Genomic DNA, 14,400 nt, shown 5'->3' with positions numbered 1-14,400 from the left:
GTAAGGCGAAGAGACTTTTTTTTTTCCAAGCTAGACATAGAAAAACAACCTTGTTTTTCATCAGTAATGGTGCTTGGTCTGATCCAAGAGGCATGAATGAATAAAGGGCATGAAAAACCCCTGATGAGCATTATGGCAGTCTTCTAATAGAATTTAGGTTGGATATTAGGAGAAATGGCTTTACTGAAAGGGTTGTGCAGCATTGGAACAGGCTGCCCAGGGAAGCGGTTGAATCACCATCCCTGGAGGTCTTCAGCAAATGTGTAGATGTGGAACTTAGCAGCATGGTTTAGTGGTGGACTTCAGTAGTAGGTTAGAAGTTGGACTAGATGATCTTGGAGGTCTTTTCCAACCTGAATGATTCTGATTCTGCAACTCCATGAATTGAGGCTACCTGTCCATCTGAGGTAAAAACACAGTGAGAAGCGGCACTAGTGCTGTTAACAGAACCTGTAGCATGCCCTTGCACCTTGATGGCCTCTGCAAGATGAGGTTTGTTGGAAGGGGAACTCACCTTTGGCACCAAAGTTGTACTGCTATGCTGTCAGCACTAGCTGTCTGTGTTAGTTATACAGCCCTGCTGCCAGGTCAAAGACAAGTCTTTATAAAGATGCTTTGTAGTCATTGTCTCTTAATGCTGCTAACTTTGTGCTGTGATGTTGCCTGATGATGAGACTCAAAGCATTTGGAACACTGGAATTTACTTTCTCAAATTCCTTCTCTCTGAGCTGTGATTTTTGCCAGGAAACAAGACGTTCAGAATACAGTTTGTATGGCCTGCTAAGATCCGGACAAACTTGTAGATGACCTGCAAAGCATCCAGTCTTTCAAAGAGCACAGAAAGACAATTCATTTCACAAAGATCATGAGGTCCTCTCACAGTGGGTAAAGCTGTTCTTTTGCAGTTGCCACCTAGGACAGTATGGTCATTCTCCTTCCAGTAACTGGCGGGTCAGCTACGGACGTAGTGCATGTATCAGGTAAGGTGGTGCCGCAGTCTGTTTCAGCATCACGCCGTCTGGTCTAGCTGGAAGTTTATTGCACCCCTGAGTTCACCTGTACAGTTGGCCTTTTCTTCTGCTAAACAGAATAAATCTTCTCTTTCTTGTTTCTTGGACTTGGCTTGCTGGGTGGTGTACTTTTGCTGACTGTATTTTGCAGTGGATTCTGCAATGGCAGAAATAGGGTTTGCTTCCATCACTTATCCAGCACGTGTTTCTAAGAAGTATTTGTGCTACTCGTGGATGGATTCTAGTTATAACTTGTACTTGATCATGCTTTCACGTGAATCATCAGCAGGTACAAGTATTTGAAGTACTATTACGATAACTTTAGCTCAAGTCAGACTTCCTTAGCTTTCCAGCCTTTCAGCAGATGACTAAGTTATTTATGTTTACATTTAAGATATAACTTAGAGTTTTATAAATAGAACAGTAAAGGGCATGACAATCTCAAAAAGCCACTGGAGACCTTGTTATGTTTTTTTTTTTTTAAAAAAAAGACCTTTTTAAAATGTTCACGTAATTTCATAGAATCTATAATTTCATGGTATAGAGTGTTGCCCAAAGCCCCATCCAGCCTGGCCTTGAACACTTCCAGGGATGGGGTGTACACGGCTTCTTTAAAGCCACTGCCCCTTGTCCTGTCACTACCTTCCGTGACAAAGAGTCCCTCCCCGGCTTTCCTGTAGGCCCCTTCAGGCACTGGAAGGCCTCTATAAGGTCTCTCTCTGCAGAGCCTTCTTCAGGCTGAACAACCCCAGCTTGCTCGGCCTGTCTTTATAGGAGACGTGCTCCAGATCTTTGATCATCTTTGTGGCCCTCTTCTAGACTTGTCCTAATACATCCATGTCCTTCTTGCTCAGGGGGCCCCAGATCTGAGCACAGCACTCCAGGTGGGAGCCTCATGAAATCAGAGCAGAGGGGGAGAATCCCTTCCCTTGCCTTGCCAGCCACACTACTTTTTGGTTTCAACCCTAAAGTTGAAACAACTGCTGGTTTTGGAGACTGATTTTTTGAGTTAAGTCATACAAATATTGGTGTTAACATTTGATGATTGCTAAATTGTGGTGGTAATGTAATCAAAATATTATTGCTAATCATATGTTTAAACAACTAGAGAGAGACTTTCAAGAGCACACTTCAGACTGAAGGTTCCAAAGGCTTTCAGTACAACTTAGGCATTTGGCTACCGTATGTTCTGCTAAGTTTCCACATAAAAAAGAAATGTATGCATGTACATTCACATCAGGTCCATCCTTCACAATTTAAAAATATTATATATGAAGACAATTTCACTAATGGTGTGTAAAGACAGAAACACTAACTGCTTCGGACATCTTCATCCCTATTTGACGATGCTGGAAGTGAAGAGAAAGTATTCTATTTTTATTCAAAGCTATGCTGTCAAGTCATCATGAAATGTACTTTTTTTTTTTTTTTTTTAAGGGCCCAGAACCTACCAGGGTTTGGGCAGTTACGAGTAACTAGCAGAACAATATTCTTGTAATCTGACATGACAGATTACAATCTTAAGTGCATATATAGTCACAGTAAACATAAGGCTGACAAGGATTGGAAGGAATACCAAAATTGTTGGTGTCATAACAGTGTCTTTAAGTTTTTACAATTTACTGCCTCTTTTTTTTTTGTCTTCAAAGATGCCTCAGGTAATAGAGAGTGTCTCACTGCAAGCCCTTCAGGGCAGGCCATGAATTCTTGAGTACGCAGCACCTGCCACAGCAGAGTTTGAATCTTCATTTATACCAGTGCATAGTGTTGCCTTAAAGGGCAGAGAGAAAACTCAAGTGATTTAGATTCCAAACATTTCAGAAAACTGAAAGAAAACATCAAAACTCCTTACTAGTTGAAAAGACTACAAGAATAGAGCATACTTGAAAAATTAATGTATGAACCAGCATTGTACATAACAATATTGCAGAAGTACAGTTCAGAGGGTTACTTATACTACTCCTTTTGACACTGATATTTTCTAATAATTGCTTTAATCTTTCCACCCAGTTGTGCACAGCTGACGGAAAAAAAAAAAGTTCTTTGCTGAAATACCCACCTAAATTCACATGAAACACTGTCCTTAACAAACCAGTCTGACTAGCAGCAGGAGATTAAAAAAAGAAAAAAAAAGTCCTAAAATCTGAGATAGCAGATGGTAAATTTCAAACTGCATGCTTTAAGTAACAAGTATGTGCTTTGAAATGAAAAAAACTTGCACCTAAAATTATACTGTGCTGTCTGCTTTCACAGAAAGAGGACTTTTTTTTTTAAGAGCACTTTTTTCTTTGCACTTCGTCTAATGACAGCTTTGTTCTTCAGCTGCTATTAAAGGGCACTTTATATTTGGCAATCTGGATATCAGAGATGAGGACACAGCATTATTGCTTCATTTTGCCTGAATATTTTAACTTTCCATTTTTTAGCTTTCAACAGTGCTAACAAAGTAAAGGGGGAAGGGGGAAGAATACGTATACTTTAATCGGGTTTGGGTTAGACCAAACAGAATAACACATTAGAGAAAAAAGCAATTACTTAAAAATAGTTGTATTTATATTCCACAATTTGCTCAAATACTGTTTTTTCTTTATAAACTTTCTACAGGATGTTTTAAAACAAGTTCTTCACATTGCTCGTCAACTATGTACTTATGGAATTTGAGGGAAATAGTTCTGGTTGTTTTTACAGTTTAACACATGTACAGTACCAAAACGATGGTGGTTAGTCACATGCAGTCCATATGAGATTCTAACATAACATTTAATGAATTTTCTGATGTTGACCACCCCTTTGATGCTGAAGGTAACGCATCTGTAGAAAGCAGGGACTGTAGATTTGGGTTACTGCTCTCTGCATCTTCCAGTTTTTCAGTGTTGTCCTCCCAATTTATGTGGAATCTTGTGACTCGGGGATTAGATGCCAAAATATTCCTTTGAAGCTGGGTGGGAAGAAAAGATATAAATTATGTGGTGTACATAGCAAACTGGACTTCACGTGCATATGGATTTCTTTCCTTTTACTCCTGTAGTCATGTATGTCTAAAATAATTTTAAAAATTCATGTGATTGTGAATCTATAGCTGTTACATATGGATCAGAAATATGCTTACAGAAACACACCACTAGTTCATTTACTCTAATATCCTACTCAGCAAAATAAAAGCATCCTGTCTAGAAAGCAGTTAACTGTCCTAAGCATTCAAGACTATACTAGAACTTTGCAAGTAAAGTGCAAGGGTTTTACCTTAGCCAGCACAGCACTTAATAAAGCAAATGACTATCCCCAGAACAATTTTGCAAGCTACAGGAGTTCATAAAATTCTGCATCAATTTCACGGTGCTAGCAACAACTCTACCATTTACCTCAACTGTCTGTCCTTATAAAGATTAAAACCTTTCCTTATATTAAATGACTATGCGTTAGATTCATTTTACTATCTGAATTTTAATTTGTCTACTTCAAATATTAAATTGAGAACATTACTTAGATTTGGCAGTTGACATGCCTAGACACTGGTCATGTATTTTATTCTTTAGGCTGGCCTTCATTTTTCTTGAAAGAAGTGTTCCATCTGCTTATGTGTGCAGCAAAAAAGAAGATGCTCATTTTTTCTGAATTTATCACCATTTCAAAATAATGCACAGTTAACTCCAAAGGATGGCAAATTATGGCCACTGGCCACTTGTTATTAAAGTTGAGACTGGTCACAGGAAAGGTCTGCCTCAGCAGAAGTGCTGATTTCATTCCTTGAGAAAGTGCGCCCCCATTAAATATTTTCCCACCCCTTATGCAAGCTAACAAAATCTAACAAGATCATTTTTTTTTTTGAGCCTAGTAGGTCTGTTTCCCGTCAATTACAATTCAAAATGCTTAATAACCTTAGTCAAATTAAGAACTTGTACAAATACATGATCACTGTAGCTGTTCTTGTTTATATAAAAACTGCTTCTATGAAAAAATAGAATAACAAGTAGTTCTAAACTGTTCAAAACAGAACAACAAGTAGTTCTAGGCATTTCTAAATTCAACTGCTTAAAGAAAGTTGACATTCTGGCATTCACGCTAAAAAAAACAAGGATGAGTTCAACAGCATAAGAAAAAAGGAAAGGAACAAATTCTAAGAGTCCTCAAAAATTAACCATGATTTTGAATTTTGAGAACGTACTAAGCATCTGATTCTTGAAAATTAAGTTAGGCATAGTAAAAATTAGCAGCTTAAAAAAACCCACAATTTAGATATCAATTCAGTTTAGTTACATTTTAAGATTGGTTTCAGGGACTATGGGGATTATCTCTGTACTAGTCGTTACAGTACAACCATTATTCCACTCAGTTCTTCATGTATCTGGTTATATAACTCATGCAAACTTGAGAAGCAACCAATTTTTTTTTTACCTTCACAAAACTTTGGAACATGAGCATGTACACATAACATCTCGTAAAGAGAACCCAGAAATGGACCCCAAATCCCCAAGACCTTCCATGAAAGCAAACCAGGATGCTACATGGAAGTTTATTAGTTTGTGCAGGAATCTGCCTGCATGCGCTGTTTCACAGGATTTTGACTGACTAGTTTTTGTTAGTTTAGTTGATCTTCCTCCTCAGGATTATTTGGAACCTAATACTTTATTTCACATCTCATTTTAACTCTACACCTCATTCATTTTTATTTTTTAACCATTAAAAAATGTCTGTTTTTAAACTTTAAATACAAATGTCCTCGATCAAGTTGTCCGTTGATTGGATCCAGTCATCTGGCCTGCTCTAACAAGGCTACCCCATCTTCTCTCCTTTCATAGAGAAGTTGTTCTTCACTTTCTGTTTTGCAGAACTGTAGGTCTTTCTTAAAAATCCCTTTGTATAAGCGTACCTTTGATACGTGTCTAGAACAGGAGGTGCCTTACCTTAGAAAAGTCTGGCTTTACTGGTGGGTTCTCTCTCAGTTCTGTTTCAGTATATTCGTTGTTTACATAGTAGCCGACTCTAATAAATTCTTGACCTCGGTAAGTGCATGTTATTAGCACGACTGTTACGCCTACTGCATCTGCATCTGGAATAAGCCCTGGGTTAGGTGCATCAGCCTAAACATGAAAGGGAAAGATCGATTAAAATAAAATCAATACCACATACCTATCTGGCAGAAGAATCTGAAATAGCTTGTCCTAGCAGCTGAGTAGTGACTGTTTGCAAATTTGAAAGGTTTCTCCATGTTAACCAGAAAATATACCTGCTTTTACAAAAACATCAACCCTGAATTTAGGGCACCATCTTCTACAGGCAGAATTAGTTTGAACACAGTAATGTTGTGCTGACATTTCTCCTGGGTGATCAGACAGCTTTGATCCCAAACTGCTTTTAAATACACGATTAGCTGAACAAGCGTGCCAACACCTCTCCAGTTCCACGGTGCTGCTGTTCTCCAGCCCCTCGTAGTAATCGAGTAAAAACTTTTCATACCTCTTCGGTTGAATTGATCTGTCTGTTTTTAACAAGACTAAACCTTTAAAAATACAGGCTAATTCAGACTTCAGCAAGATGAGGAGGGACAGGTTACGTTGACATTTGAGCTGTCTAGGAAAGGAATAAATGGCTCTGTCTCATCTGCTGCCATGTGCCCGTATTTCTTCAATTGCATGCAATTAAATGCATCATCACTGAGAGACATGACACTTTCAGCCAGTATGCAGTCCTAACTAATAGGCAACTCTTACAATCTCCCTTATATCCTTACTCACCGTGGCACTGCAATTATTAATGATCAATAGAATTTGCCTCACCAGATGTGGCTCACATCAGTCTCTTAAAATGTTTTGTAACTAAACATTTGTTGATGGAACATGGTGCCTCATTCTGCTCTCAGACTCAAAGTAGCAGCAATCTAAGCATAAATGAAACAGCCTCATATTTACAACTTTGCATGAAAAATCTGAAGCTGATAACAAACACCTTTGTTCCAAGCATAAATTAGTAATAGCAACGTATGTTAGAGTGGTTCAGATGTGTTGAATCCTGCCTTAGGACAGAGAGTGAATGGGATTCTCGCTGTCCCTCTTATCCCTGTTTTTCTCCGGTATGTATATGCTCTAGCACTACAAAATTCAGGAGCTAGTAGTCATGCATCATTGACTTCTGCTCTTTGCTACTTCAATCCTGAGCCTTCAAACCACTCTAGCTTTTCATAAGAAGCTGTAGGCACTCTGCAGAACAATTAAATGAATCAGACCTCTCAGGTACAAATATACTGGGGGGAGGAAAGCAACCAGGGAATCAGGTAGAAAACTCCTTCCTCCAGCCCTGAAGGGAAGAGAAAGTGACCAAATAGCTTTGCAACTTGTACAGGGCAATGGAAAATATGGCCAAGGAACTGGAGAAATATAGAAGCTCCACAAAAATACAAGAACTGCCAATACATGAAATCGCTATTTCAAATCAGCAGTCTTGTTCTAACAGTGCCCAGGGCGATGTGATTACTTAAAATTCCGGTAGGCAGTTACAGAGTAATATTTTGCAAAAAGGACATCCTTCCATTTAACTCCCTGTGAAACACAGCTCATACCCTAATACGGGATTTTAGCTCTCCCAGGCTTCTTCCACTGTCACTTCATGTCCTGTAATATGCTATGATACAGCTGTGAACCTGCAGAAATCCTGTTTTAATCCTACTTTGCTGTTGAGCAGCGAAGGCATTGAACATGGTTTCGAAGAAAATGGTTTTTTTTCTCAAATTTTTAACTTCCTGCCCTAGATGTAAAACCTCCTGATTCCCCAAGGAACTGATGAACATGCACAGGTTAGGGGGGGGAAGAGAAGACATTAATATGACCAAGTGGTAAGTGAGAAGTTGCAAACATATACTGTGGTAGGCAAAAAGAGGCAGCAGAATTAACTTTTGCATAAAACCCACCATCTTAGTATGCCAAAATTACTTAAGAAATTTATGAAATCACTCAAGATATACATTGTTTGAGTTATCTTGCTTTTCTACATAACACACAACTATTAGTACAGAGTAGCTAAATTAGTGTAAGGTCATATCCCCACTTCAAGACTGTAAATTATTTACGTGCCTATATTCTCAAAAAGAAGCTCCTGAGAATTTATTACAAATCCCCAGCAGCACGGAGAAAAAGAATCGTGTTTCATTACTTATATATTAGTATTTAGATCCAAATAGGCCAAGATGTAGATCTTTAGTATTGAAGTCTTTTTAAAAATATAAAAAAAAAAGATTATTGTGCAAGTCTGATAAGCACAATACTTTTCCATCTTCCTGTAGGTGAGGCTGACTTCCCAACCTGATGCGCAGCCTCTCCTCAGGATTTTATCTGTGTGGCACTCCATTTTACTCGCTGTTTCAGCCATTTTCATCTTAAGAAAAATCTACAGCGTAATACTAGCAAAGTTTTATACATCTCTACAAGAAGTTCTTCTCTGTGCTCATTGGTGAACACAGTATCTTTTTTTTTTTTCTACTCATGTATACACCTCCTGCAGTTCTACACTTTGTCCCATCCTGGCATTCCCCTGTCAGTTCCCTCCACCTGCCAGGCAGTTTCAAGTTTTCAAGGTCTTCCTGTATCACACAACCAAAACATGCCTTTTGAGGGACCTGCCTTCTGCTTCTTCCCATTACTATCAGCAGTGAATCTTTGAGATTGAAAATAGTGCCTCATTTAAACTAGAGATGGAAATGCCAGCTGGTATCTCTCGATCTACCACTACAAAGTAGCCCATTTTGAGGGTGATAGAGGATCACCTGGTTCTGACCAATTAATGCTACAGGATGAAATTGCTCAATAATGGAAGTACTGTTAATAAATGATGCATTTGTTATCTATCTGCTTCATTTCTAGCACGGGAAAAATTAAGCCCAGCTCCAAAAGCAGAGTGAAATATTTCAAGGCTGATTTGCACATGTGGTTAATAAACATAACCTCCAGCCTGACCTTATGCCTTTAGCCTGTCCTGTGAGGGGGGAAAAAAAAGGTTCTATTCAAAAGTTTCAGATGTTTTCTGAACCTTCTAAATAATTGGGACTTACAGTAATAATTAGGATGCCTAACAAACTTTGTTATCATTTTAAAGCAGTTATTAGTAACTCTGATAAGTAAGAAAATGTGTTAGTTGGAGTTATTTTTGAAGAAAATGCTCATACTTCAGTATGCATTTGCCATTAATTAGTTGAGTGAATTTATAGTGTTTGGGAAAGTGGCAAGGTTCATAAACAAAAAGCTGTTCTCATTTTCAGTCTGATTTTTCTGTGGATGGATTTTGCTCTCAGTTTACAAGAGAGACACTAGTATTTGATAAACAGGGGAAAAAAGTGAGCTGAATCAGTGTTTTGATTAAAAACAATTTCCATAAAAACTCAGACAAGTTTAGTTTAGTTTTTCCCCTCTGGTTGATCTAACCAGAGTAGAACATTAAGCCATCTTGGTGCTCCTCTTTCCTTGTTTTCCTTCCCTCAAGTATTCCTTCTTAGTAGCTTGTGGCTTTAACAGCAGCGTATTGCCACACGCTCCAGAGATTGTGGGACAGTCTTTATCTAACCACTCACGTCCCAGATGTCTGCTATCTACAACTGGAATTCTGTCTTACTGTATGAATCGCTGTACTGCGTTGTGACTTAACATGCATAGCCAGACATCATGGCTGAACATTTATCTGGCCAAACAGAAATGAATTCTTGACTACTCCGGCGCAGGTTCACAATGAATTTGTTCACCTTCTTCTGTAGATGTTGTCTACATTAACCTGGTGCCCCTGACTGCCTGAAACCGCCACCAATTGCTGTAGAGCTAAGCCCAGTGATGTTAGCATAAACCAGGTAACTGACAGTCCCAGTTAGGGAGTGGTCCAGAATAGATTTATGAACTGGACTTGTCAAAATTATCACTAGCTACAGAGCCATGCCTTCTATCACTCTCTCTAATTATTGACAGCACAAGTGAAAATATTACCATGGAAATATCAGGGGCAAAAAACAGCTAATGAGAAGCAAGCTGTATCATACATGAAGAGCTGACTGAAATTCCTTCTAGCTTAGCATTATTTTTAAGTGTCTCTTTATATGATACAGTCATCATTAGACATCAAATTAGCACAACTCTTTCAGGAACAGTTAAGTGAAGCTTACCTGAAATACAAACATGTGTCTGCCTGCAGGAACAGGTCCTACTAAAACGGAGTCTAACACTTGGTCATACTCTTCGCTTTCAGCTGAACCCACGTAAATTATTTTCCATTCCAAGTCTGCAGTAAAACAAAACAAAAACAAAAAAAAATTGTTTATCATTACAGTTAAGCATCTTCCACTCTTGACTGCAGAGTTTTGCTTAACCTAAAATTGCTTCTTTGGCAACTAGCATAAAGGGATAGGGACCAACCTTCACTTGGGAAATCTATTGATGCTCACCCCAGTCCTCATGATCTAGATCATCCCACCGTCTTCCTCCATTCAGTCTCTACTGCAGGATTCCCTCTATTTTCATAGCCAGGTTTATTTACAAATTTCATACAGAGGACAGGGCCCATTTACTTGTTGGGAGCAGTGTTCAGAATGTCCTTGGTCTGTCCCCAGAGGCATACAGGTTGGGACGATGCCTATACGACCCTACACAGCAGGGCACACCTTGAATATTGAATCAGCTCCCCCTCAGAAGTTCCCACCTTCCACAAATATACTTCACAGCTGTTACACCAATCACATAAAGCACTTAATTGAATAATGAAATCCACTGAGTAAGCACCAGCCACACTAACTTTGTGCCTCCATTCCTCCACGTGTGCAAGCTGTGTAATCTGAGAAGTATATAAAATCCTAATAGCATGATTTGATCTAATTCGCACTGATGATATTGGTGTTTGAATTTTATCCTGGAATAGAATCCCAGGTAGGAGAATCAAACAACCACAAACCCACGTGCGAAATGTAGCATTTCACTTCTTAAAACGACGCACCAAAATCAAACATTTCTTACAACTGATACGTATTTTTTCTAATGCACCCTGGTCACCACAGGTGCTTGAAAGATAAAGCTGCAAATTAGCATTCATTAGTTTTTCCTGGGCCAGCTTTTCACTTTAACTTTTTGATTTAAAAACACATGCGTAACCACTCCTGTATAAAACTAACCTGAGAATAGAGGTTATTATTTTTAAACAAGAGGAAAAGAAAAGAAGGTTGTCATTACGGAATACTGTAACTGAAGTTATTGTTTGTTTGTTTTTTGGTAATGGATCTGTTGCTTAAAACAGTGCCTTAAAATGGATATATTTCTTTTTTCTCCTTACGAGCAATGCCCTGATTGGGTGTGCAAAAGCACTACCCCATAGACAAATACATTTATGTTTTCAGTATTCTTTGCAAAATTTGAAGGTCTACGTTATGGTTTCTTGATGCAGGACAGGAACTTAAGCAGAGGAAGAGCTAGCACGTTAACAAAACTTGGCTGCTTTAGGATTGCAGTTGTTTTTCCTCAATAATGAAATCTTACCATGTTCAACATGCAGGTTTTGGGGCTCTAAGTAGCATACGTTAACAGGGCCCAGGAAGTGGTTTTGCTCCTTGTACACCACAGCACGATTGGCCAGGTACTGTATCAGAGGTCCTATTTACCTTGTAGGCACCCAGTGCTAACTCCTGTGGGCACTGCAGGCTGCTTGTCCGGGTCAGTTAGTGACCGCTTTTGTCATACCTGTCCAAGGCACCAGGTACGAGAACTGAGGACTCTGAGGCTGGATCACTTAAGATTATCACTCCAGGGGAACAGCACGAAACTCATTCTAAACCAGCAGCACTTAAAGTTGAAAAATCATCCACTTGATGGACCTGATGCTGTTTAGGAATCCTGATGCAGAATGATAACTTGAAGGGGGTGGGGGGGCTAAACTGAGGAAACTGAAGACGGGTGGTACGCAGGGCTGGCTGAAAACAGCACCACAGACTGTCAGCACGGGAAGGCAGCGGCAGCAGCTTTTAAAAGCAAGATTAAACCAGATGTAAACGCGAAGGCCAGGCCCTGCTAAGGGAGGGCCCTGGCGGGGCGGCTTCATCGAGCCGCTGCCGGCAGGGGGGCGGCCGGCACCGCGCACACCCCGCGGCCGGGCCTCGCCCCGCGCCCGCCGCCGTTCGAAACTCCCGCCCGGGGGGCGCCGCGCGGCCTCTCGGGGCGGCGGGGCCGGGGCCGGGCCCTGCCGCCGGGCGGCGCTGCCGGGCCCCCGCCAGCCCGGCCCCACCGGGGGCGCCCCCCTCGGGGGTACCCGGCAACTTCGGAGCCCCCCCCCCAGCCCCCGGCCGTTGCCCAGCGCCGTGCCCGCACCCGGCGCCAGGCCCCCGCCGCCCGCCCCGCTCCCCGCCCCGGCACACAAAGCTGGCAACATGGCTCCCTCCCCTCACAACTTCCTCGCAACTTGCAGCCGGCCTCGGCGGCCCCGGAGCGGCGCGCAGGGCCCGGCTCAGCCCAAAACTTCCCCCCCTGGGCCCGGCCAAGGCCGGCTGGGAAGCGCAGCCCCCCCCCGAGCCCCCCCCAGCCCCCGGCGCGGCCGGCGGGGGACGCGGGGCCTGGGCGAAGTTGAAGCCTGGGGCTGGCGGCGGGCCGGGGCGGGGGGGGGGGGTGGGAGCCGCGCTCACCTTCCGACAGGTCCTCGATGCACTCGAACGTGATCTCGAACTGGAACGGGTTGTAGAAAGGAGAGGGGTTGTCCAACACCACTACATTGTTCACCTGAACCTTGGCCATATTTCAGGGAAAAAAAAAAAAAAAAAAAAAACACCAACAAAAACAACCCGCAAACAATAGGCACGGCGCCGCGCCGCCAAGTCCAGCAGCGCCTCGGGGGCTCCGCCGCGCGGCCGGCCCGGCCCGGCCCGGCGCCCCCGCCCGCCCGAGGCTGCGGAGCCGCGACTTGAGCAAACTTTTCCGGCCGCCCCCCGGCTCCGGCTCCGGCTCCGCGCCTTTATTTACACCGGCGGCGCTGGGCGCCCTGCGCGGCGGGCTCCCCGCTGCAGCCCATTCTGCCCTGCTCGCCGCCAGCGCCCGCCCCGATTGGCCGCCCGCCGGCACAGGGCCCTCCTTCCCCGCTCCCTCCTCCAAGATGGGCTCCGCTCCGCGCCGCTCCGCTCCCCGCCCCGCCGCGCCCCCGCCCGGCCACCGGCCGCAACCGCCCCGCGCCCGGGCGGGGCCGCCACCGGCACGGCCGAGCCGGGCGGAGCCCAGCCCAGCCCCGCCGAGCCCCCGCCCGCCCGCCTCGCTCAGCGCCATCCGCCATGTGGCGGCGTGCCCCCGGTTGCTTTCCTCCTCAGGGCTTTACCCCCTGCGCTGGGCTCTGTGGCCCCCGGCTTTTCAGGGTCTCCGCCGCGGAGCAGCGCGGCGCTGTGGTTTCATGGCTGGATTCACTCCGGGTGCCCCCCTAGGCTGAGGGGCTGCCGCCCTGCTGCGCCCCCCGCCGCCCGCTGCTGGCCCCCGGGGAGGTGTCCGGGCTGCCACGGAGCCCCCCGGTGCCCAGCCCGCTGTGGAGAGGCGAGGCGGGCGGCGATGCTCGCCCCCGAGCCGCGGGAGGCCCGCGGAGGAGGCCATCTTGTGGCTGCGTGCCCAGGGGATGGCAGAGGCGACATGGCACCGCTCCGGCTGCCTCCGGGGCCGGGGAGCCGGCGCTGCCCCAAGCTGAGGGGGGTATTGGGGGAGGATGGGGGGGTGGTAGGTGTTTTTTCCTCACGCTAAGAGGAGATTGTGTGTGGAAATAAAAATATCAGACTCTGTGCGTGTCTGCGGGGAGCCCTTGAGTGTGGTGGAATAGGCGCAGCAGGAGGGGCTGGAGGAGACATCTGCCTGCCTGGGAACCCGAGCCTCGCGGGCAGAGCAGAGCAGCGCCGAGGCACAGAGACCTTGGCCTCCAGCAACTCCCCAAGCCAACCCCGGGTTTGGAAAGGAGCCAACACCTTTGTGTTCACAAACAGGTGTATTTGCAGAGAAATGTCATCACACTTGCCTGGTCTGTTGCTCACTGTACATTTTTATAACATTCTCTACACAACACAAGGCTACGCTGGACAGTGGAAGAGATCCCCCACACGAAGCTAAAATACGTGTTATCAGGAAACACATTTCCAGTAACTCTTGGCTGACTGTTTGGGAGCAAACAGCGGCTGCGGTGATCTGCATGGAGATGAGGAAGCAGCAGCGCTCGCCCCTGGGCTGCCCGGGCCAGGGGAGGTTTTGGGTGGTGGGATCCTTCCCTGGGCAAGTTCTGCTGTAGCATTCCGGGAAATTTTAGGCCGGTCGCAGCTTGTCAACTGCTAGGATATTTTGAGATGAGCACTGTGGAGTGAAAAAGAAGGGCTAAAGATAGAGAAAAGGCTAGGGAAGAGGGAACAGAAAGATTGAGAAGA

At 44.2% G+C, this 14,400-nt stretch overlaps 2 protein-coding genes across 2 annotated transcripts in view; one reads left to right on the top strand and one right to left on the bottom strand.

Annotated features, from left to right (window-relative positions):
- The window catches only part of MCM9 (minichromosome maintenance 9 homologous recombination repair factor), a 44,863-nt gene that overhangs the window by 16,449 nt on the left and 14,014 nt on the right, over nucleotides 1-14,400 (top strand). The gene's annotated exons all lie outside the window — the stretch shown is intronic.
- ASF1A (anti-silencing function 1A histone chaperone) lies at nucleotides 2,333-13,092 on the bottom strand. The gene is made up of 4 exons (XM_082755648.1): nucleotides 12,643-13,092; nucleotides 10,147-10,262; nucleotides 5,915-6,091; nucleotides 2,333-3,948 (listed from the first exon to the last, which is right to left on the bottom strand). The coding sequence occupies exons 1-4, from the start codon at nucleotides 12,749-12,751 to the stop codon at nucleotides 3,736-3,738; spliced, it is 615 nt and encodes a 204-aa protein (XP_082611774.1). The 5' UTR covers nucleotides 12,752-13,092; the 3' UTR covers nucleotides 2,333-3,735.

Source organism: Aythya marila, assembly GCF_965140915.1.
Source record: "Aythya marila genome assembly, chromosome: 3".
Lineage (NCBI taxonomy): Eukaryota > Metazoa > Chordata > Aves > Anseriformes > Anatidae > Aythya > Aythya marila.
This window is presented reverse-complemented; position numbering and strand designations above follow the sequence as displayed.

What these genes read in the sequence shown, in the direction of transcription:
- ASF1A (XM_082755648.1), bottom strand. Translation starts at nt 12,751, where the DNA reads ATGGCCAAGGTTCAGGTGAACAATGTAGTGGTGTTGGACAACCCCTCT. An exon ending in CATCGAGGACCTGTCGGAAG is followed by an intron (nt 10,263 to 12,642) that starts GTGAGCGCGGCT and finishes GTTTTACTGCAG; the next exon opens with ACTTGGAATGGAAAATAATT. An exon ending in GACACATGTTTGTATTTCAG is followed by an intron (nt 6,092 to 10,146) that starts GTAAGCTTCACT and finishes TTTCATGTTTAG; the next exon opens with GCTGATGCACCTAACCCAGG.